This window comes from Halichoerus grypus, chromosome 1 (genome assembly GCF_964656455.1).
Source record: "Halichoerus grypus chromosome 1, mHalGry1.hap1.1, whole genome shotgun sequence".
Taxonomy (NCBI): Eukaryota; Metazoa; Chordata; class Mammalia; order Carnivora; family Phocidae; genus Halichoerus; species Halichoerus grypus.
In genome coordinates this window covers 52007911-52033718 of record NC_135712.1, presented here as the reverse complement: position 1 = coordinate 52033718, position 25808 = coordinate 52007911, and the positions used below count along the sequence as shown (strand labels likewise).

Sequence of the window (25808 nt, the reverse complement as noted above, 5' to 3'; positions counted from 1 at the left end):
AGTGAAGGAGTAAGCAAAAAATGACAAATGCAAAAATACTCAGAAGGTTGAAATACAAATCACACTTCTGCTACTAGCAAATAATGTTATTATTTTAATCTGATCGAAGAATTTTGCATATAGGTTAATGAAAAATGTTCAAAAGCATTATTTCAGCATTATTTTTTAATTCCTCCCACACAAGACAGGTTGCAATTAATAAATATTCTTCTGATACATCTTGTATATGTCCCTGTAAACTCTTACCTCATTGTATTTGTATTGTAAACATACATATTTACCTGTTTCTCTTCAAGAACCTAGTTTGGAATCCCTCTCTTCTAGCATTCCACCTGCCTCCACAGTGGTAGGTACTCAGTAAATATTTATGGACTGTATGCTAGATAGTGTAAAGACAAAAAGACTCAAGATTACATTAAAAAGATGCTAAATAGATAAATTAGATAAATTGTTGATATTGTAGATCAGATGTTTTAGTTCTCTTCATTTTTCTTTTAAAATGTACCTGTGATTTAAAAAAAAAAAAGTACCTATGATTTTTTTCAAAGACGTTTTATTATGCTCAAGATCTGAGAATAAATTCTAAGAATTTTAAACCTAAGATCCATTTGTTCCATTCAGTAGCTGCTGGATGATTCCGTTCAACTTTTCACATTTTGATTTTGTCCACTTATTTTTGAGCCACATTATTTTACTTTTATCGCTTGCAATAATACTGGCAGTAAGCTAGAGGCAGTAAAACTGAGTTTCTCTTTATTACTTTTTTACACCAATAAGCATTGCATGGTGATCCCTGGTTCAAGTTTTCTCTACCCTGAAGAAAACTGTTCTTAGGCCAAGGTTTGCGAATTCCAAAGTGATATTCCATAGTCTTTCTAATTCACTCGGATCTTAGTCGTTAAAGGAAGCATCAGCTTTTGAACATTTCCACTTTGGGATAACATGAATATTTCTACCTTTACATACAGATTTCACAAAGTGGTGCTTCCTGCCAACCAACAGATCCGTTTTGGCTGTTTTCATATAATATGAATAGCAGTGTTTGACAATCATTTAAGCATGTTATTGCAAAATGCCCTTGTTACTTAATAAAAGTAAAATTCTTATAAAGTTAATCCAGTTAAAATGCAGTTGACAAACCATAGATATGCTAAAAGCCTCACATCATGGCCTTGATAAGCTGCTCACAGGACTTCACCTAATCCATGGTGAATATGAGAAGTAAAAGAACAATTATTGAACATTTCCATAGTTCTGCAGGATATTGTCAAAGATTGTATCTAAACTTGTAGATGCAGTGGGAAACGTTGTATGACTCTGAAGTCTGGATATGACGCCACATAGCAATATGTCTCTCTTTTTCAATGTTCTCTTTATTCAAACTGGCACAGAGCTAGGGTCCGTATTTTCTGACTTTAAAACCATTGTTTTTGCTTTATATGCTTGTTTATTTTTTCTATAGAGAAAAGGTTTTCAAACTTAATTAGGCATAGGGATCATTTGTTACTTTACTTGGTGGGAGCAGACATGGATTGTTTTATCCATCATTCTACAACGTCTCAAATCCATTTACTTATCCATATATTTAGGAAACATTCCTGGGCAGCTGCTGTGTCCCAGGTTCTGTACTAATCTCTGAGCTAGGAAGAACACCATTAAGACCCAGGCCTGACCCTCCAGAAGTTAAAATTAAATCTGAAAGTTTTATAAAGGGGCATGTATTAATAATCATTACTTAAAATGAACATCCTGTTATCCTTCAAATTTAATTATGGATTCGAGACATCTTTTGTTACTTTCTACTACTTTGGTTGGGCATGCTGATTGGAAAAGGATTTTAAAGGTTGCACGTCTGCCAAGAAGCTCTGATAAATCAGTCAGAGTCCAGGAGGAAAGAAATATTAAACCCTGACCATAAAACATTATGTGTTCAGCCAGTGTGCATTTTTAGCAAGTCATTCTTCACCAACTTTTCCTTCCACTTGTTGCCCTACTCTGGTTTAATTGAATTCATTGGAAACTGAAATTTTATGTAATTAACGGAAACCCTAAGAAATGCATAGTAGCCGTGTCAGCTGTTCAGCAAGTGGTTACCCTTTCATTTCTGTCATAATGGCCCATTAGTCATGCCTCTCAAGAGGTGTCAGATACTTTTTTCTCCTTCTGAAACATCTGTGTTATTTAATAAATTGAATAAGCAAGCCAGAGTTTGCGCAGAATACGAAATAAGTTGAATAATCACCTCTCTGGAGACATTCTTTGAAGCAGTATCACTCTGGGTGTGGCATTCCTGTTCTGTCCTTGGCAATAAAACTCGCAGTTTCTTTCACTTCTTCACTATTCCACAAAACATTTTTCTTAACAAAACATTTTTCTTCTGCATCCAGAACTCCTCCACATCTTTTTGTAGTAGCATATTGCACAGCCGTGATGGTGCAGGCTTAACCACACGAGGTGTAAAGTGAGGGACTGTTTTCATACTGTGTTCCCCCCACCCCCCAGGAATCTAGATTGTGGCTTCCGAGCTTACGAATGGCACAAATTCTAAACTGTATTCTTCACATCTTCTTTTCAAAATAAAAATGGATATACATATGTCAATTGGATATGCAGCCTTGTTTTGAATTACTGCCAAGGACTCTAATTCAGTCAAAAATAAAATTAATTTCTTCCTGTGATTATTTCTTCTGCATCTTTTCCCAAATGATTTAAAAGAAAGATATCTGGAATGTTCAAAATAAAATTTCACAAAGTCATTAGATGAAAATCAGTAAGGCTCTGATTTTTTTTTAAAGATTTTATTTGTTTATTTGTCAGAGAGAGAAAGAGCACAAGCAGGGGGAGCATCAGGCAGAGGTAGAAGCAGGCTTCCTGCTGAGCAGGGAGCCTGATGTGGGACTCGATCCTAGGACCCCGGGATCATGACCTGAGCCAAAGGCAGATGCTTAGCCAACTGAGCCACTCAGGTGTCCTGAGCTCTGATTTTAATGTGAAATATGATTTAAGAGATTTATGGATGTCCCGTATTTAGAGAGCACCATTGGGGGAAAAATGTGTAAGAGAGGCAGATGCTTAGCCAACTGAGCCACTCAGGTGTCCCGAGCTCTGATTTTAATGTGAAATATGATTTAAGAGATTTATGGATGTCCGTATTTAGAGAGCACCATTGGGGGAAAAATGTGTAAGAGAGGTGAGAAACCAGCTCACATGATCACATTTAAGGCACAAAGAAATAATCTTTTACTGTATCTTCCCTCAAAAGCAACCAACCTTCACATTCTAGCCTCAGTGAAATTTTTTAACCTTAGTACTACAAATAAGATTATATTTGCCTTTAAGATAGTTATAAATTGGTATTTCTGTCCTTGGTGACACATTGTGTCTTTTTGTATAAATGTGATCAAATAAAATGTTGGGAGCTCCTGTTTCACTTTGGGAGTAATGTAGGGGCTACCGGAATCATCCAAAAATGTTACAATTATTTCATGAACAACAGTGATGACAATAGGAATGAAAAAGAGGAGAAAATAAAATCTGGTGGAGGAGATGCTTGACTGTGTTAAATTCGGGCTGAGTGTATTGTGATGTGCCTGGACGGTAGCAGGTATTGGCACTTGGGAAAGGTTTTTGGTGGCTCTAACAGAGGCCATCCATAGGTGCTTTAAAAGTTGACTCCATTAAATAAAGCATCTTTAGAATGCAAGTGCATAAACTTCATGCATTAACATTTTAAATTGGGCTCTAGCAGCAAATATTTCAAAAGCTTTTACTATGTAAAAAATATATCCCAAGGAATACTCTAATTACTAGGACAAGTTTTTCATCTTCCTATTAAAAGCTGAAACTTTTCAATTAGAGCAAACGATATTTATTGATTATAGTAGTTTATTTAATTTTGAAATTTGCGATTTGAACAAAATACTTTTTTTTCATTTTTGAATGATCAGTATTAGGCAGCTATTTTTAAACTTTTATTTTAACCTAGGTTATGAATCTGATATTGAGGAACCACTACATCCTTATGTTACAGTGTAGGATAGTGGTAGGATAGTGATGGAATGACAAGGCTCATTAGGCCTCCTGGATGTAATTTCCTGCTCATTACTGCTCAGTTTCGTGACCTCCATCAAATTATGTCAACTCTCCACTCTCTAATTGGTGAAAGGGGGATAATAATGGTACCTACCTCATAGGGTTAAATTAGTTAATATATGGGTAGTGCTTACAATAGTGCCTGAAATTTTAGTTAGTATTTTTCCTAATGGTAGTAACTGATAGTATCACTTACAAAGCTGTCTCCTATTTCTGATATTCTTAATTTATGAACAGTGGTGATTCTGTGGTTTTAAAATTGTATTCATTTCATTATAAGATGGGAATTCTTGTGGATATGTGAATTATTTTCAGATGCTAAGACAGGTTTCCTCAGTTATCTTATTATATTTCTTTGCTTTTGAAATTATTTTTATAGTAATTATGCCACAATTTGCAAGCACTTTGAAAGCTTTGAATTAATTTATCTTTATCTGTGAAATATCCCTTAAACTGTACATTCCCTCATTATGCCCTACAAATAAGATGAAATGGCTTACGCAGTGTCACACAGCTCTAATTGGTAGGTGTGGGATTCTAATTCACGTGTCCTGATTCAGAATGTCTGTGCTCTTTTTCTGATTTGCTGTTTTTGTGGGCCTCACAAATTAAAACTAGAAGAATCTAGATTCGCCAACATCTTCTTTACCTTGCTCTTCATAAAAGAGCACCAAAACCAACCATCTCTTTCTAAGGTTACTATTAACTATCCTCATTCATTGTTTTAACAAGAAGTTATTGAATTTCTGTAGGAAATATTGTGCTCTGAAAATGCTTAGTGTGGACCCAATTTATTCTCAGTATAGGTGTGTATTTTTCCAGTTACTTACTTATTTATAATTGTTCCATGCTTTACAGAAATGATTTATGGTAACTTCAAATCTATGTGAAATATAGCAAAGTAATATAAATTAGAAGTCACTGATACAGAAAGCACATATATACACACACAGTAAAAAATATAAAATACACTCCAAAATGAGACTCAGGAAGTCCTAGTTATTTTTCAGGGTTCTCCATGTATATTGAATAGATGGGAAGCCATGAAGTGATTAACCTTAAAATGTGACCTTTAATAATAATCATCCTGAGAGCAAATAAATTGTGCTATATATAATGTGTATCTTAAAAGAAATTAAAGAAGCTATTTAAGAGGTAATATCCATCTGAACAATATTTAAGCAGAAAGAATATAGAAGCTGACCTATTGCAAGATGATGATGATGATGATGATGATGATGATATGATACTGATATTTATTTGGATTTTTACGTAGCATGTGACTGGGGACTGGACAATTTTGGAAGTTAAAGAATTTTTTTTTTCTATTTTTCTGTCAAGTGTTAATTTGTTCTCAGGTTACCTAAAGTTATGTTTATGTTTAATATCATTAACAGTATTAATGGTTGGCATATGAGTCTGAATTATTTTGTCATGAGCATATTACATAACTTAGTTTCAGATGAGTGTAGTATTCACTGATAACTTCTGTATCTTTGGTTTGGAAGGATTTCTTATTCGAGGAAGTAAAATCTACTGAATCAATTAGAACGGATGGAGTCCCAAGTACTTCCTCTTAACATTCTCAGGATATGAATATGTTGAGGACTAGGAAAGGAATTATTTATTGGTCTTTGTTCTTTATTAACATATGTTCCTTGATCTTGCATTAAGTATATGTTGACAGAAACATTATGTTAATTATTGAGTCACAATCCTGATGAGTTATATGTCTGTTGAAGACATTCTTCATGTGTATTCAATCAACCATCTGACAGAACTAGAGCAGAGTACCAAAGTGGCATTCGAGAATTTATGGTTAAACTTAATTTGCATATGACAGTAGTCAGTTTACAGAGACAGTGATGGGTAAAGTCATATTTGAGTAAATACCATTAGGGAGACAGATTCAGTGGGATCCATGTCTGCAAATCAAAGTGTGTGTACATTGCAACTCAGGCTTTTGGGGGGGATTTTTTGTTGTTGTTATTAATTTAGTGAGTCATGTGAACTCTCAACAGAGATAAAGCTAAACAGAAAATACACTCTCTGATCTAAATTCCTAAAACCCGCAACTCTAACATACATCAGTAATTTGTACAGTATTAAACTTTCAGATAGCAGAGATGGAGAAAAACTAACTTCAGTTATAGATGCACTATTCCTCGTCTTTTCCTGGTGCCATCAAGATGCTATTATTGCCCTTCCCCTCTTCCCTTTTCCAAACTCATCTTTCCAGTTACCTTCTCTCATGAAATGGATGGCATAAACTGGAAGTCATCCTTAACCAAGAAAAGATAGCAAATTGGCCTTGGAAGTTCTAAGAGAAGCTTTTATAGCTGAATACCGTGACATAAACATTCCAGGCACTGTGCTAAAAAAATACTGACTTTAATGTTTTAGATCGAGTGGACTAATTTTTAGTTAACGGTAATTATACTTTAGTTAGGTCTTAAATGATTTTCTATTTTTAGATAAACATATGAAAACATCTATAGGTAAGATGTGCTTCAAAATAAGCCAAGGCTGGAGGGAGCAAGTAAAGGTATCAATGAAACAAGACTGGACAGGAATTGATAATTGTTAAAGTTGGGTGGTAGGTGCGTACAGATTCATTACACTTTTCTCTCTGCTTCTGCATATGTTTGAAATTTTCTATAATTTTTTTAAATGTATGAATGAATGATGTGTCTACTTAGAGCCCAGAGTACTACTTTCCATCCTTCGTGCATTGAAGACACCCAGGGAACATCAGCTCTTTCCCATCTTGCTCTTATATATCAGATATACTATCTTTGAAATTATTTCACGTAGATCTGTAAGGAAATGCTATCACAGGCACAGAATATGGATCCCTTTTGACTTTAATGATAAGGGGATTTTATCTAGATGATAACCTATGTCGACAATGCACTTGGCATTTAATGTTCTTGTTATCAAAAGACAGGAGAAAGGTTTAGCTTTCCTTAAATGTTTACTCCCGTGTTAGGAAATGTTAATGTCATATAAAAGAATTAAGTTTTAGTTTTATCATCTGTAAAATGATGGCACAAAATCTTTAAGTTGCCTTGAAGCCCACCAACTTAAACATATGTAGCAGTAAACATCAAAGGATTTTCTATCAGCCTGCCTGTATTTCTCCACACCACCTTAGTTCACCTAGTTTACCATCCCAAGTTTCTTTCCCAAATTATCTAACAGTAGATGTAAAAGGGAATGTTGTGTTTTCTTTTCATTAACTAGTGCGAAGAGCATTTGTTTTTCTTTTTTTAACAATATGTATGGCAAAAGGAGATGTTCACTTTGTTCATCTGAGTGATATTTGGGAAAGAATAACCAGCGACCACAGGATCTGCCAGAGTGGATGCCCAGCAATTGTCCAGAGAGGGAAGAGCAGAAGTGTTACTCCACTGCTGGTCAGAGCATCAGTGTAGGGCTTGCAGATAACCAGTTTCCCATCATACCGAGTGGGTGGGACAGTCTTGAGTTAAGTACTAAATGGTTCTTTTAAAGATGTTAGCTCTCTTTGCATCCCTTGTCTCATCTCTAAAATGGTTTTAATTCATTCCATTTCTGCCTTAAAATGATTTTATGCTTTTTACTATTTTTTAAATAACACGATTAAAATTAGGGTAAAATGCAGAAACAAATATGGTGGTGAGTATCATATACCATCTACTCTAGAAGGCAGCATTATGTGCAGGATGAGGAAACAGTCTTGTTCTATTTCCTTGCCAATTGTGAGTTTTGAGAAATGGAATTGGTAGACAAAACCTTTAATAATTACCAATAAATGAGTTTCTGGCCTAAAAGCATTACACAAATCTTTTTGCAGTATCTAGTTTGGAAGCAAGATGAGGGGTAAAATTTAATATTTCACCTGGTGTTATATTCCAAATGAGCTGTGTCAGAATGACAGGCTCTCAGGACAGTTGATGGTTCCTAGATGTCAATTTACTTTATTTTTTTCCCACTGATTATAAAAACAAGATTTTAAAATACCTAGGCAATTAAATGGAAATATTTAGCCATAGTTATATGCACAGGAACTTTTCCAGAATGGCTTGTTTAATTGATACTACTACTTTATTTATAATGAATTTTTTTCAAAATGTCCTTTCTTTTTTTTAAAGTATTTTTGTTAAGATTTTATTTATTTACATGAGAGAGAGAGAAAGCAGAGGGAGAGGGAGAAGCAGGCTCCCACTGAGCAGGGAGCCAAATGTGGGGCTCCATCCTAGGACCTCAGGATCATGACTCGAGCCGAAGGCAGAGGCTCAACCGACTGAGCCACCCAGGTGTCCTCAAAATGTCCTTTTTATAGAATGTTTAACTAGCACTGGAGCCTTTTGGTAAAGGGGGAAATGATTCAATTTCCAGTTTTCTATAGAACTCTCAAGTTTTGATACATTACAATTGTAAGTGAACATTCAGGAAAATAAAGTTAGGCTCCTTTTCTTTGGCAAATCAAACTTTTTTTAGAGAAGTTTTTCTTTGAAAATGTGAGATACTGAACATTTATCATATATTTTGTTGGCTCTCTGTTCTGCTCTATTACTTCTTCAAGACAGATCTTCCTTCACTCTTACTTCCTACCCTAAAACCTCTTGTTTGCAACTTCTTCTTACAGTTGAAGAACATTGGCCCCTCAGCACTGTTTTATTTGAACAAAGACCAATCACATTTTTTTTGTTGTTGTTTGTGCAGGAGTCGGATGGCCAGGGCTGTCCCTTCTGTCGCTGTGAAATAAAAGGAACAGAGCCCATAATCGTGGACCCCTTTGATCCAAGAGATGAAGGTTCCAGGTGCTGTAGCATCATCGACCCCTTTGGAATGCCCATGCTGGACCTGGATGATGATGATGACCGAGAGGAGTCCTTGATGATGAATCGGTTGGCAAATGTTCGAAAGGTAAAATGATAAAGCACAGGTTTCATCAGGCTGGTGTGGGGGCATGAGAAAGGACTGATGCTGTCACAGATGGGCTAGGACTCAGTTGATTTGGGTTTGGGAAAGAAAGGTGGAAGAATCAAAAGGAAGGTGAGGACCTGATTAATGTTGACAGGCTGATGAAATCCTAGACTGAGAAAGAACTAATGTCTCTACTCCAAGTACTCTCGCTGGTTTTAAACTTCAAAATGAGAGATGGTGAGAGCTTTCCTATAGAATTAAACATTCTCTAAGACTGGCAAGAGCAGATCTGTGGAGAAAAAATTAAGAAAAATTAAGAAAACGAAGAAAAAATTAAGACGAAATATGAAAATTGGAAATGATGAAACTGAATAAAAAACAGTCTTTGTTGAAGTCTAAAGGAAGTATCTGTTCGAGTTATTTTCTTACCAGGAAAACCAGCCTTCCATTTGGCTATTGAGAAGTCACATAAGATTTACCTTTGTGAATTTACCATAGTGTGGGCTTTGCTTATCAAAATTACTGACTCAGAAAATTGACTTTGTCAATTTACTGAGAATGGATGCTGCTGCCCAGTTGGAGTAGCTAAGCTCACAAAAGACTAGTCAATGAACTAGAATGCCAACTGAATAATTTACAAGCCAGAAATATAATGATTAAGAGAACTGGACTCTTAGATATCAGGTTATTCTGTGTACAGAAAAGATATATGAAATTTGGATTACACTCAGAAGTTCTGAAGGTGCCCCGTCCCAGCCCTCCTCCTGACTCGTGGCAGACAGGGCTAATCAATCATGGCACTCATCCCCCGCTGAGGTCACAGCCTTATAGAACCTCCACTGCAATTCATTAGGACTTGGCAGGTAACGTGAAACCTATTTGCCATCTAGGTGGAGTGATAATAACATGTAATGGCATCAGATCGTTTGCATCTGTCTCTGTGAAAGGGGAACCCTTGGTGCAGGAAACAGATGAGGCATTTATTTGGTTTACTCCTTCTTGAGGATATCAAAATTTATCTCGTGGGCTCCTGTATTTTCTATATTTCAGCATTCCATGCTCAACAAAGATGGATGCCCTTGGTATTTTTCACATGTGCAGATACGTCACCATCACCAGCATGGCTCCTCTGACATTATCAGTCTGAGATTATTTCTACTCTTCAGCTCATTAATTTTTCATGAATGCCATAATTTAACTCTCAGAGAAACTATTCTTGATTCTACCCCTGAATCCTGACAACTTAGTTTTGAAGCATGTAATTCCTTTGACCCAAGAGATGGAAGGAAGGAAGTAGTTGTTTCTCAGTATCTTTTATATGAGCAAAGCTTTTTTTTTTACGTATTTTATCCTCTGAACAACTTGCAGAGGTAAATATTCTTCTCATGCTTCAGATAAGGAAGTGAGGCGCAGACTACACATGTCACTTGCTGCATTAGTAGGTTGTAGAGACCAGATTCTAACTTACGTTTTCTGGATAATAGCGATATGTCCCAAACCACATGCATAGCTCCCTCCCATGCTGAGTCATAAAATGGTTTCTACTAAGTCAGATTATAGAACGTATGCTAGAACATTCCTCATGCAGTATTATTAATTTTAATATAATAGTAACAGTGATGATTTCAGTGACAGGGCACTGTTCTGGGTTCTTCAATCCTTGATCTCATCTGATTATTTCACCAACCCAATGAAGAAGCTACTGTTACTGTCCTACATGTATTACAAAGGATGAAACTGAGGAAGAGGTGAAATAGCTTGCCTAAGACCCCAGTACTGCTCTATAGCAGAACCAATACTTTATTCCAGATCTTCCTAACTTCAAAAGTCCAGCTGTGAGCCATTACCCAATATGCCTGTTTTGCCCTCTATGCAACATGTCACACACATTGTACTTGATAGAGCATAACTACCTGTCCTCTGAAGGTCTTTTCAGTTCTATAATATAATGCATATCATGAATAATGACTGACCCCCAATACAATTTTAACCAGAAGTTAAAAATAATTTAAATTTGATCTGTTGATAAAAACATAAAATTCTAAAAATATTTATGCCCTATAAAAATATTTACACCCACACCTACCTAATGGGTCACCAAAAACCCAAACAAAATTAAGTTGTGACCTGCCAACTGATACATAATGACTATTAAATCTGTTTTCTGGTATACTAGCCATATTTGGCTAATTCAAATGTAAATTTAAAATAATTAAAGTTTAATAAAATGTTCTTGAGTGCCATTGAACATATTCTAAATGCTCAATAGCCGCTTGTGTCTAGTGGCTACCTATTGACCTGTACAGATATAGAACATTTTCGATAGGTATTGAGATATCTATTATTGATATAATAGAAATATCTATTCTCCAATAGATAATTCTGTTGGACAGAGCTTTCTTAGATCATCCTTGTAGGCTCTTATCGGAAGAAGCTAGGTCTTGATGCAAAAGACCTTTCCTTTTAATTTGATAACGTAATGGTCTTAGCTTGGCCTGGATATTTGACAGTGATCTAGCACTGGAATCAGCAAGCTGTGGCCTGTTTTTCTTGGTTTTTCTGTGAGCTACGAATGATTTTACATTTTATATGTCTATATATTTAAATGAGCTTATAAGTACCTACATAATTTCCTTGATTATTTATTTATTTATTTATTTATTTATTTATTTATTTATTTATTTATTTATTTTTCCATCTTGGCTTGGCTTGCAAATCCTAAAATATTTACTATCTAGCCCTTTAAAAAAAGATTGCAAGACTCAGGTCTAGGACACAGCAAGCATATAAAGAATGTTTATTGAATGCATGGATAATAGGGAATAACAGAAAAGTCATTAAGAAACATACAGCAGTTCAAGTAGTTCACATGACCTAGGAGGTAATGTTTCCTAGCTAGGAGAAAGGCATTTCACTTTTCTTTACTAAATGGATTTTCTTCTTTCAGTGATTGATGTCAGGGGAGGAGAGCGGGGTCTTAAGAGGAATTCTTTCCAGAACTCTATATCCTTTAACGGCTTGCGGGTAACAGTAGCTGCCCTCCAGGAGTTTAGGGAAAGTTGCCATCTTGGTCTGTTTCCTACTGAAGTATGTTGAAGCTTGAGCCCTGCTCAGCAGTGGCCCCGACAACCGAAGGGAATCACTGGTGACCTAAGGCACACAGCAGAATGTTCAGGGCGACTCTCGTGGTCTACCCACCTCTTCTCACCCACTCATAAGACCGGGCATGTTCTGTTCTCCCTGGCACACTGGGGAGCTTTCTGTCCAGGTTGCTGAGAGGTTTTTTTTTTTTTTTATTAAAGATTTTATTTATTTATTTGACAGAGAGAGACACAGCGAGAGAGGGAACACAAGCAGGGGGAGTAGAAGAGGGAGAAGCAGGCTTCCCGCAGAGCAGGAAGCCCGATGCGGGGCTCGATCCCAGGACCCTGGGATCATGACCTGAGCTGAAGGCAGACGCTTAACGACTGAGCCACCCAGGCGCCCCCTGAGAGGTTTTTATACTGGTCTTCTTTTTAGTTTACCAAGAGAAGACTGGTGGTCTCAGACATTCATTGTTCCAGAAGTCCCCCCCTTCAGCGGCTTAGTTGGCAGTCCCCGGGGTCATTTCCTAAAGCGCCACTGCAGATTTCTCTCCTTCCCTCTGGCAGTTGTGAGATATTGGAGAAATTTAAACAACTCGTAATTATTTGTTTGTAAGTTGAGGAATCATATTTCAACTAAATGTCTTCATGTGCACTTATCTGCTTCTAGTTAATTAAACAGATTGTAAATTTTATAATATTTCATAAATCCCTGCCACTTAACTTTCAGTAAAACCTCAATTTTAGTGTAGATTGAAGCATCAGTTCTCTCTAATTGGGAAAAACATTGCTATGACATTATGTTCTCATAACACTTTATATGTACCTCTATCTCAGGAGTTACACGAGATTGTTTTATTTAGAGGACCACCTTCTCCATTAGACTATTAATTCTTAAGGCCAGTGTCAATGTCTTCTTTCTTTTTGTGTTTTCCTGGTATGTAAACACATGCAGTAAATATTTATTAAGTGAAATAATAAATGGACATGCATGCTCACATGCTCTTTGAAATCGGTGACCTGATCTAACACATCTTTCTTTATTCCAAACTGAAGACTGAATATAAATGTACAAAATATCAAATTATAGATTCTATTCAGTTTTTTTTTTTTTTAAAGATTTTATTTATTTATTCATGAGAGACAGAGAGAGAGAGAGAGAGAGAGAGGCAGAGGGAGAAGCAGGCTCCCAAGGAGCAGGGAGCCCGATGCGGGACTCGATCCCAGGACCCTGAGATCATGACCTGAGCTGAAGGCAGACGCTTAACCATCTGAGCCACCCAGGTGTCCCTCTATTCAGTTCTAACAGCTGAGGTTATAAACAAATATCACACTGTCATTTTGACACAATAGCTCTTCTACCTGAATCTTCTTCCTCTCTGTTTTTTCATTCTTTTGCCTCATTCACTCATTCAGTCACTCATTCATTCATTCATTCATTCGTTCAACTTCCAGAGTGACTGTAAGTCACTGTCCAGTGGAATGATTCAGTTTTCTTCTATCTGCTATTTCAAATACTCCTCTTTCTCCTGTTTATGAGCAGGTTGACGACTATATTGTGAACTAATTTTTGCCTGTCTTAAACTATCTCATTCTTTAAAATAGTAATGCTTCTATCATAGCATGGAGGACTGAGCTCTTTGTATATTCCTGTTACCATGGTGATATCCTGTAGCTGGAGTTTATAAATAGTTGCATACTGAACATATAGAATATCTTATTGTTTCTTTTATAAATATATTAATGCTAATCTTACAGAAGCAAACAGAATGTATAAATCTACAATACAGCATATGGGTTACCATCCTAGAAATAGTCTGTTTTATGTTTTTAACTAGAAGATGTTTTAGATTTTGCTTGAAATTTTACCTCTGCCTGTGTTCTCAAGCTGTCAGAATTTCTAGGATAATTGGATCTGAGTGAGTCCTCAGAGGAAGTCTAGGGTGTGATTGGTAAGATCATGTCCTTCTCTCTGATTTCAGTCAGATCAGAGCTAAGAAAAGGTGTCTATTGCCAGTCAGAGTTTTGTTTCATTTTGTTAAAGGTGTAAGGAATCTTAAGAGTTCCTCAGCAATTATGTTGATAGAACATATTTTTCACCCGATACGTAAAATTACAAACAAAATAAAGATTTGCATTCAAAAATGAAAATGTTGACAGACTGACCAAGTATATGAACTGAGATTAATTCTTTAGGTCTTAACCGTTACATTTTCTTGAAACCATATTTAAAATTTTAATGAATGGCCATGTAAAGAGAAATACAGGTGTGACGAGGGATCAAGGGAGTCATTCTTTTATCCTTTTTTGTACATTCTCCTAATGTTGCCATCATCGGTTAAAATACATATTACTAATTAAAAACTTCATATATTACCTAATTCTTGCTTTTCCCAATAATAATGTGTGAGGAAAGGACCCATGGTATTCCTGATCCTGAGGAAAGAGTTCATGTGCACACATCAGCGTCTTTAGGAAAATGTTGCTTTTTTAATGTGACTTAGGTTCCAGCCACAGATCTCAGGTCTACGTGGGAGTAGTAAAGATAAAACTTACAACAAAAATGAAATACAAAAATAACAATAGACATTCAAAATATAGGACATGGTTCTCAACTGCAGGCCGGTCTACCTCCTGAAGGTATTCAGAAATATGTGAGGACATTTTGATTTTCACGGTGACTCAGGGGTGGGAGAAACCTGTGGCAGTTAGTGGCCGGTGATATGAGACCTCCAGCAAGCCATGGAACGGTCCCACCCAGGAAGAATTATTCTGCTCACATGCCAGAAGTCTTCACCGCCCCCACTGGGCGGTGCGGGTAGTCCTGGGTGACAGTAGCCATGCAAAGTCAAACAGGTTCCTTTGCCATTTAACTTCATTCTGTTTACTGATTTTCCTAGAGCTCTCCCTGCAAAACAGTAGCAGTTTTTTTTTATATCAGTATGGGATTAACCGAGGGAAAATCTGCCTTGTCCAAGGGCTGTAAGAAGTTATAGGTGACTGCAGAGACATTACAGATTCCTTTAAAATGGTTTGTATAATGAGTAGTTTAGGAGAAGCAAGCACTTGAACACCTGTACCTCATTGGAGTCAGCCTCCTTGTGGTAGGCAGACTGGAGCCCAGACGCTGTGCCTTGCTCTCCTAGCCTTTGCCCTTCTTTTCCTTCCCAGAGACTTACATAGTGCCTAACACACAGTATGTCACTGAGAAGAGGTTCTTTTGTTTTCTTTTGTTTTCTTTTAACTGAATGATCGGTAGTGACACTGAAGAACAGTTCTCTTAAGGTCCCTGGAGTCCAGCATCCTGGGTTTATGTTCTACTTAATCCGATGTGCCTTGCATTGGTTAGTTAACCCCCTGTGCCTCAGTGACCTCGTCTGTGAAACCCTACTCAGAGTAAATGAGTTAATATGTATAAAGCCATTGGAGCAGTGCTGGTACATAGTGAATGTTAAGTATTAGCTGTTACTAACATTATTTTGTAGAGTGTTATTTAAGACGAGATACTGCTGTGCTTCTGAGAATTAAATATCAGTATTTTTGAGATGTCTATGGAAAGTTTTTTTTTTTCTCTTAGCTGCTGTTAGCTATCATTATTTAGAAAGAACTAGACACCAAAACTGTGTTGGTTTGGCAAGCAGTTGATTGCATTTCTTTGCTATATTAATATCTACATCGTTATGATTTCATGGCATGGCCACAGTAAAATAATTTATCATAAAATCATCCTTTAGGTTTAAAACTCAAAGAAAATGCGAAGTTGCCATCATTTCAGCTGAAATACTATTTTAAACACTAAATAATTTAGATAAGCTTACAATAGTCTTGTTTTCCACATAAGTAAATTGAAATAATTAAGTAGTCTCTAAAGTACAGTGAAGAGCTACAGTAACTAAATAGTAATTGTTTGTTGTTCAAACCAGCTGTACCTGGTATTTTGCAAAGCAGTGTGGGTTTCACATGAGGGCATTTTTCAGAGACTGAAGTTTATTCCTTTAATCCCCAGAATGTTCTTGTTTCTCAGCCATTTTTATGGAAATATTTCTGAATTGTATGTCACCCTTCCCTGACTTTTCAAAATTGGTTATGCAGCTGAGTGAATCAAAGGGCATAAGAAGCCACTACAATCAGCCTGAGGTACTTCTTGAAGCTTATATTTGCTATGAGATTTCGGGGGGGGGGGGTGCTTGCACAAAGAGAGGAGAGCCATACATTTAAATTAAAATCACATAAAATATTTGGATCAGGATGCAAAATTCATATAGATGTTTAAAGTAAAATATAAACTTCAAAGAAATTTCAGGGCTATGGAGGCTGGTCCCAAGCCAGGGGATTAGGTCCTCAAAACAGGAATTTCCAGGGGAAGCAGCATAAGTCAGCGTAGTTAACAGTGTTTAAGTTTTAATGGAGCAGCGTCTCTGAGGTTACTTCACTTGTCAGGCTGTTTGCACTTCTTTAAATGTGCAATTTTATCAACCACCTCCCCGTCAAACCTCAGGGAAGGCAACTCTTCCTCCGCTCAGTAGCTCTCCAAGGTTAAGTTTCTAACCCTTTACCTGTTCTTCACTGCTTCTAATTTGTAGTTTCTAAAAATTTCTGGAAGTTGTTAGTGGAATGTAAACAATAATAATAATTTAAAATAGTGCACCTCATTTTATACACAAATCAAATACCTGTATGCTTAGTGAGGTAACAAGGTGCCTTACATTATGTTCTTAGAGAAAAAAATGCAGCAGAAAATTTCCCCCTCTTTAGAGGACTTTTTTTTGGGGCGGGAGGCTGGTTGTTTTTTTGTTTTGTTTCATTTCTGTATTTTAGACTTTTAGAGTGGTTTTATTTATTTTTTTTTTTTCTCATTAAACTTTTGTTTTAATGGGTCTCAAAATTCTGTGGCAGATTTTTGGTCAAGTTGTTTCCATTAAAAAGTACTGATTTTAAAAACTAATAACTTAAAACTGCCACACACACACACAAAAACCAAATGGTCCACAAAACATTCTCCTTTCCTTCTGAAGGTTTTATGATGCATTGTTATCATTAACCAGTCTTTTACTATTAAACTTAAATGGCCAATTGACACAAACAGTTCTGAGACCGTTCTTCCACCACTGATTAAGACTGGGGTGGCAGGTATTGGGGATAATATTCATTTAGCCTTCTGAGCTTTCTGGGCAGACTTGGTGACCTTGCCATCTCCAGCTGCCTTCTTGTCCACTGCTTTGATGACACCCACAGCAACCGTCTGTCTCACGGCAAAAGTGAAGGGAATGTACAGAGATTTCTCACATACCCTGTCCCCATACATGTGTAGTAGCTTCCCCCGTGATCAACATCCCCCATCAGAGGGGCACATTTGTTACAATTGATGAACGTACATTGATACATCATTATCACCCAGAGTCCATGGTTTCCATTAGGGTTCACTTTTGGTGTTATACATGGCTACGGTTTTGGACAAATGTATAATGACACATTTCCACTATAATAGTATCATGCAGAGTATTTTCACTGTCCTAAAAATCCTCTGTGCTCTACCTTTTCTAGAATGTCATATAGTTGGAATCATACACAACATACTTTCTCAGATTGGTTTCTTTCAATGAGTAATATACACTTAGAGTAGGTTTAGTTTTCTAAGACCACGAAACTGTCTTCCAAAGTGGCTGTATCGTTTTATATTCACACTAGCAATGAATAAGAGTTCCCGTTGCTCCACATCCTCTCCTGCATTTAGTGTTGTCAGTGTCCTTGATTTGGACCATCAAAGAAGTATATAGTGGTATCTCATTGTTTTAATTTACATTTCCCTGATGATATATGATGAGGAGCATCTTTTCTATATGCTTATTTGGCATTGGTATATCTTTGGTGAAGTCTCTGTGATGGTATTTGGCCCATTTTTTAATCCAGTCATTTTCTTATTGTTGGGTTTTAACAGTTTTTTGTATATTTTGGATAACAGTCCTTTACAGATGTGTCTTTTCCAAATATTGTCTCCTAGTTTGTAGCTTGTCTTTTTATTCTCTTGATGGTTTTTTATACAGAGCAGAAATTTTTAATTTTAGTGATGTCTAATGTAACCAGTTATTTCTCTCATGGATCACGCCTTTGGTGTTGCATCTAGAAAGTGATCACCAAACCCAAGGTCATCTTTATTTCTCCTATTTATCTTCTAGGGGTTTTATTAACTGTTGTGAATGAAGGTATAAAGTCTTTGTCTAATTTTTTTTTTTTTTTTTGCATGTGGATGTGCATTTGATTCAGCACCATTTGTTGAAAAGACTATCTGCTCCACTGTATTACCTTTGCTCTTTTGTCACAGATTAGTTGACTGTTTTTATGTGGGTCTATTTCTGGGCTCTTCATTATGGTCCATTGAAGTATTTGGCTACTCTTTTGACAATTCCACAGAGCCTTGATTGCTGTAGCTTTATAGTAAGTGTTGAAGTCAGGTAGTGTCAGTCCTCCAATTTTGTTCTTCTTCAATATCATGTTGGTTTATTTGTGGTCTTTTGTCTCAATATAAACTTATAGAAGTTTGATGATACAAACAAAATAACTTGCCAGGATTTTGATTGGAATTGCATTGAATCTGTAGATCAAATTGGGAGGACTCTTCTCTTTTACTCTCAGTTTCTCCCTAAATTGCTACAGATTCAAGCTTCTGGAAGTAGGACTGTGGATAAGCAGGGCATGATTCTATTGCTTTTACATCACATTCCTCATATAAGTTTTATTACCTAAAAAAAAAATGGTACAGGTATTCCAAAATAGATAACGTAAGTCATAATTGCATATGGATCAGTGCATGTGTGTGTGATAAATGTTTTTGTAATGGATACCCTCAGAATAATATTCAGTATAGGCTGTTCTTTAAAAGACTCTAGGTTTTATGTTCACAAATTAACATGAGAAAAGAACCAAAAGGATAGTTAACAGCAAGGAAACTATACTTAAAATATTATATTTTAATGATAAAAGTTTTCTTAGTGTCTGTCATTAATTTTCCTGCATTTAGGGAAAAACATTGACCTTCTAAGAGTCCTTCTCATCATCCTTATAATATGTGGATCTACCTTGTTCAGTTATGAAAATTCATTAAGTAAAATCTTGTTAGAAATATTATAAAATTGACTGATTATCTTTGGGATTGTCAGTACTCTCATCTTATTAGTAATTGGAGAGGTTTTCTCTTGTCCTGTTTTTAATAATAGCCTGGCTGGGTTTGAGGTTTCTTACCAAATGTTTTGCCATTTCCATAATAATGGATCTTATTAAAGGTTTTATAAAATTGCTCTTGAAAAGGTGTGGATAAAATGAAGAATGACTAAAATAGAATGAATCCCCGACTATTATTGGTAATTGCTGAGCATCCTGAGATGGGCTTTTGACTACTTTACTTCTTGGGCCTTTTCTCTCAGGATTTTCTGTTAAAATTGCAAATTAGGATTTCCCTATTCATTATGGTGGTCATTAGCATCCTATTCTGAGTGCTAAAGAATTCTGTAAAGTTTGTTAGAGAAATAAAGAATAGCATTTATTCATTTCAGGAAGCAAAGGGCTAGGAAAAATTGGTAAGTATGCAGACATAAAAGAATCAGATGTGGTCTTTAAATTTCTAGAGCACCAGGATTCCAATTTGTTAAAGACATACTCATCGCTACCAGTATTAAAGAACTTAGGAGAAATTGTTAAGATAGATGAATATGCTGGTATGATGGTAATACAGGCAGGAGTTAAGGTGCTCAGCTTTTGTTTTTGAAAGGAGCTGAAATGAAAAAAGATAATTTATTCTAAAGTTTTGAAAGCAAGTGTAATAGGAGAAAAAAGTGAGAATTATCCAAAATCAAGATAAAGGAATGAAATTATAAAAATCAACGATTCTGTAATGTGCAAGGATGGTTCCATCTTTCCCAACTCTTGTAGTTGCATTTATGTAAATGGTTGTTTTATATTGTGTAGTAAATTCTGTACAGTTAATTCCATGTTCATATCCCACTTCCTATACTTAACTAGTTAATTTTTCCATAGCTTTCCATTTCTTTATCCTAACCTAATAGAGTAGACAGATAAAGATGGAGTGACCAAGAAAGGACTCCATTTAAGGCAGTGGCAGAATGGACATGATCTTTTGAAGTATCCCTTGATTACTATGCCTTCTTATTACACTAATTAGATTTTATTTATTCATTAGGAGATTAAAACCAGAAGAACAGAGGTAAAGTCTCTACCATAAAATAATGAAGAAAATAAATTAAACTGGGAAAAAATATTTATAATAATTATAACATAACAGAGGTTCACTGTCCTAATAAATCGTTCATACCAATCAATGAGGGGTACCTAAGAGAATATAATATAGATAACGAGACAAAGAACATGCAAAGCCAGTAAGCCAAAGAAGAAATACACATGGCAAAAAAATGTTACATTCTTTTCTAATTATTAAAGCAGTTCAAAGTGAAACATCAGCATGTGCTACTAAAATGCCAGTCAAATATCGAAGTAAACAAATCCAAAACTAAAAATACTTTATGCTTTTGAGGTTTGTGCAGTGGTAACCATCACACATAACTGGTAGAAGAATAAATTATTTTTACCATCTGGACAGAAAAGGTCTTATGCATATTCATAAACTTTTACCTAGTTTAGTTATGAGCCTATTATCCTATGCTCAAAACATTCTGTGATTCTGCCCTTAAAAATTAAAATGCATGTCAATTATAGTCAAATAAAAAGTTTTTTTAATTAAATAAAGTCAAAGTCTGTACAAAAAATTTAAAATGTGTATGACCAAAGACTTTTTTATTTATTACTTTACAATAGAAAAAAATTGAGAATAGCCCAAGTGTTCATGGCAGGAAATAATTATGTAAATGTTGGTATATCCATATAATTCAACCTTTAAAATTATATTCATGAAGAATGTTTAATGGCAGCTAGAATTCTTTTCCTATAATACTGTTAGCCAATATAGAGTAGATTAAAAATGTGTATATGTGATTAGGAAACATCACCAATGGCTGTGTGTACATGTCCTCAAAACCTCTTTATATTTTCCTATAATTCCAAATTTTGTGTAGTGAATTATGTTCTTTAAAATGAGAAAAAAAAAGTGGAACGGTGAACGGTGTGTCTCCTTGAAGACACAAGGAGATGAGCACAAAAATCAATACAACTTATTTATTATGGTGAACAGTTTGACAACATACGTATTCCTAAACCCGTTAACTTCCGCTTTACTACTTTTGCTCTTATTATTTATTTCTGTATTTAAGATGCTCTCCAGATCAATATGAAAAAAATAAAAATTTATCGGGGCACCTGGGTGGCTCAGTCGTTAAGCGTCTGCCTTTGGCTCAGGTCATGATCCCGGGGTCCTGGGATCGAGCCCCACATTGGGCTCCCTGCTCGGCAGTAAGCCTGGTGCTCCCTCCCCCGCTCCCCCTGCTTGTGTTTCTGCTGTCGCTATCTCTCTCTCTCTGTCAAAGAAATAAATAAAGTATTTTTTAAAAATTTATGTTAAATTCTAGAAGTTTGTGCTAATGATCAGAATTAATAACAGCAAATAATCCAAATGACATTTTTGACTTCTGAATGCATTGTAAGACTTTAGTCTAATTATTCATTTAGATATTTGATTTTGTTTAGGCCTGATAGTGAAAGGAATTGTCTAGGACAAAACAAGAAATAAGGGTGGGAGCCTTTTCTTTAAGGATATCTCTAATAGAATTATCTTTTGGTAGTGAAGATGAGCAAACTTTGGAACTGTGGAGATGTAATAGGCTGCATTTTATCACTTCTATATCAAAAGAGTCAATACTCCTAATTATATCATCCAAATAAAAATTAAATGTTTTGTGGCAGCTTTTATTTCATATTTCATTTAATTTTATTAACCCATAAGGTCTCCATGAAATGGATTAATCTTTTTGTAATCTACAGGTAACAATATTAACAGGTGGGCGATTTGTGCAAGACAGTGTGGCATTTTAAAGTTCTAGCTGAAGGGGCACCTGGGTGGCTCAGTCGTTAAGTGTCTGCCTTCGGCTCAGGTCATGATCCCAGGGTCCTGGGATCGAGCCCCGCATCGGGCTCCCTGTTCAGCGGGAAGCCTGCTTCTCCCTCTCCCACTCCCCCTGCTTGTGTTCCCTCTCTCGCTGTGTCTCTCTCTGTCAAATAAATAAAATCTTTAAAAAAAAAAATAATAATAAAGTTCTAGCTGAAATTCAAACATTACATCTAGAAAATATACGTGGATGAAGTCAGATTACACGTCTAACTATATGGTCATTGTTTTTTATAATCAGTTGGCTTTAGGACTTCAGTGTGACAGTTAGCCACACTTGAAATTCACATATTCCAATCAAGTGTATCCCTAGCAACGAAAATTCCTAATTGTTATTATTCAGGATTAAATAAATGTTTTCCTAGTCTTCTCCTCAAGAAGTTTTATATACGTGTACTAAATCTGCATTTCTATACAGAATGAAGATGGTAGTGATTTTGAGGAATATTGGATACATCATGTGGTTAAGTTAGCATAGTTCAGTCTTAGAATTGAAGCCCGAACCAGAGAATAAGTTGAGGTTTGTTGTTTGTTGTTGCTGTTTTCCCCCACAACCCTCTTTATCACACATCAGAAGTAGAGAAGAGTAAATGGCCTGAATGATCTTAGGATGGGGATTAGACATGTGGAAGAAGACACAGGAGGAAGAGCTGAGGGAAATGTCTGATGGTAGAAGCTATTTGGGAAATAGTATAAATTGGCAGGCTAAAGATGACTGGCCACATGCTTTTGTCACTGCTCAGTTTTAAAGGCATTCGTCATTCCTCCCTATGTAGGGGGAGATTCTGGTACTGTAGAATCACAGTCCTTTAAAAGACCATTAAATATTCAAACATTGTATAGAGATAGAGGTATAGTTTAAAGGAGAAGTAATTTTAGATCTCCATTAAATCACTCTCTTTGCTTCTCTTTATTTTCAGAAGGGAAAAAAGGGGCCAACTTTTCATTCTTCTCATTGAGTTGATAGGTTTTCATGTCATGAATTTTTAATGCCTCATTTAAGAATTTAATTATGAGCTGGGGTGTGAAGCATTGTGTTAGGTGTCTTTTCTCCTTAGACTATCAAATAGGAAGGAAAAATGGTGATTATTCAAATAAATTAAAAGTGGCTATTTATTAACCATCTACTAAAACTGCCTACTAAGAATGTTTACGGATGTTCATAGTTAGCATTGAATTTTGCCAGCAATAAAAGTTAATGCAAAGTTTCAGTACTCTTGATTACAGAATTGTTCATAGAGCGAAAGGTTCAGCAAAGAATAATGCATTATTAATCTAAAGGGCATTGTTAATTTATCTACTCTTACATGGGGATTTTACTATAATTCAGGGGAACTCAGGAAAATAAATAAATTATGGTAAATTTAGTCCACATAATCAATAAAGATGAAACGTTCTTTTTTTCTTCACATACAAATATATCCTCCATAAAATCTAAGTCAACTTACAGATATTGTAATGCTTCAAAATGAATTAGTTTTTCAGGAGGATGGTATGTAATCACCTTGAGAGTACAACATGAATTATCCTTAAGCAAGGTCTGCTTCCAGTTATATTCACGAAGCTGTTGAGAGTATGCTTATCTGGAAGTATCTAGAAGTTCAAGGTTATTGCTGCACCACACACATGGGTTTGGATGTCTCTCCTGATGATTTTCAGTATACCCTTTCAGTATCTAACAGTTCACTCATTTCACATCAAATCCATCCCTTTATTTAAACATATTGGGAATTTGATAACTTTAAATATTAATAATTAAAGCAGAAGTCAAGGTCTAATAGTGATGGTGGGCTGTTGGCTGTGTCAGAATTGTTTCCAGGTAATGAAGGAAGCAGGACGAGATTGTGGAAGAATTTGCTCAGAGGGGCAGAGGTTTTATTCAGCAGTCCGCTTTGTGTGCACCTAGCACTGAAAACGTTCTCTGCTAACAACTGAATGGATAAAGTGCTATGTATTCACTTTCTCTGTGTGTGTGTGTGTGTGTGTGTGTGTGTGTGTGTGGTTTGGAATAGGAAGTGTGGATAGTTTTGCTTCTTGAGTCTGTTTTGTAAAGGACAATAACCAGATCAACAAAGCATTTTGATCAGGTGATGTTTTGCTCATTCTCAGAGAGTGTAATCTATCCTAATGGGAACGGCGGAGAATCAGAGATCTGTGACACCTCCCGATCTGTGATACTGTGATACTGTGATACACACAGTTTACGTCAGGAGTTCTTTCTGTTAGGTGCATGATCATTTTTGGATCATTTTTATCCCAGAAGATTCAAATTCCTGACCATGTGAGGCTCCATGGCTTTTTGGGTAGTATTGTCATTTTATTAAGAATCACTGGCTGCATTAAAATCAGTTTATTGTTACTACAGAGTTTCTACTTTTTCTCTTTCTAATTTAGTAACATTTGAGGTTTTTTTTTGTTTTGTTTTGTTTTTGTTTTTGCCTTATCGCAGGGTGATAAATATAAAAAAGAATCATGGAAGTACTAAAAAGAAGAAAAGGTTCTTAAAATTGTCATGTAAAATTATGGGTAAATTTGTTGACCTATTTTAGTTATTTGGCACCCTTCAGAGAAGCAGAGACTTGGCAGTTTAGCAATGTCATGACAATATTCAGGTATATCTGAGGTATGGTCTAGAAGATTTTGTGTAGCCACTCAAAATTATTTTTAAGAAGCCTCAGGGTGCCTGGGCAGCTCAGTCAGTTAAGCATCCTTCTCTTGGTTTTGGCTAAGGTCAGGATCTCATAGGTCCTGAGATCAAGCCCTGCGTTGGCCTCCCTGCTCAGTTGGGAGTCGGTTTGAAGATTCTCTTCCTGTGCCCCGCCCCCCACTCTCTCTCTCTCTCTCTAATAGATAAATCTTTAAAAAAAATAAAAGAAGCCTTTACAGTGGGGCCCATAATTCCCCACTCCTTAAGTGTGGTCTGTGGTCTGTGCATAGTGACTTCCTTGCAGAGAGTATAGTATAGTATGGACGGGGGAGAAAAAGGGAGTAACTTGACAGGGAAGAGACCTTGACAGATAGTACCATAGCCATGTAATCAAGGTCAGCATCAACAATGATGAATCATATAGTTGGTTTGGACCCTTGATATGATGTGGTTAAAATATTACTTGGCCTTCATCTTCCTTCCAAAGCCCCATAGCCATAGTCTAATCATGAGAAAAACACCAGACAAACCCCAGTTTTAGTTAATTAGAAAAAGCCTTACACAGTGTAACTAAGTGTGGATGTGAACACAAATCTATCATCCCCTCTCAGATAAAGACAGAATGGCTAAATCTTTGTCACTGTTGCTACAGCTTGAATTAAATTGTCAATTGTTGACATTGACTGCTCTTATATAGGTGAGTAATGTTAGGAGGAAAATAGGTTAACAGTAAGCGTAACACTCTAAAAATACGAGCATTAGGAAACAGATGACTATCAAAGCATAGTAGGTATAAAAATCAAACCTAGATCTCCAAAGAGCTAGTAACTTGCCTTGAAAAAGAAACTGCCTGATATTTCATAGCAGAATATTATTTACCTTGGTAAGGCTATTTGATTAATTGGTATGGTTTTTATATGAAATCACAATCAGTGTATGTCACATTAAAAGAAAAATTCCAAGATAAAAAAAGGTTACACATCTATAAATCAAAGTACTTGTTACT

At 36.0% G+C, this 25808-nt stretch overlaps 1 protein-coding gene across 4 annotated transcripts in view; it reads left to right on the top strand.

Moving 5' to 3' along the window:
- CBLB (Cbl proto-oncogene B) overlaps positions 1 to 25808 on the top strand; it is a 219546-nt gene that overhangs the window by 129536 nt on the left and 64202 nt on the right. For all 4 annotated transcript variants that reach the window (XR_013445074.1, XR_013445071.1, XM_078065671.1 and 1 more), the window contains exon 10: positions 8800 to 9003. Coding sequence is in view for 2 of the 4 variants with exons in the window: in XM_078065671.1 (XP_077921797.1) it covers positions 8800 to 9003 (204 nt within the window). In the remaining 2 variants the exon portion in view is untranslated. The remainder of the gene's footprint in view (positions 1 to 8799; positions 9004 to 25808) is intronic.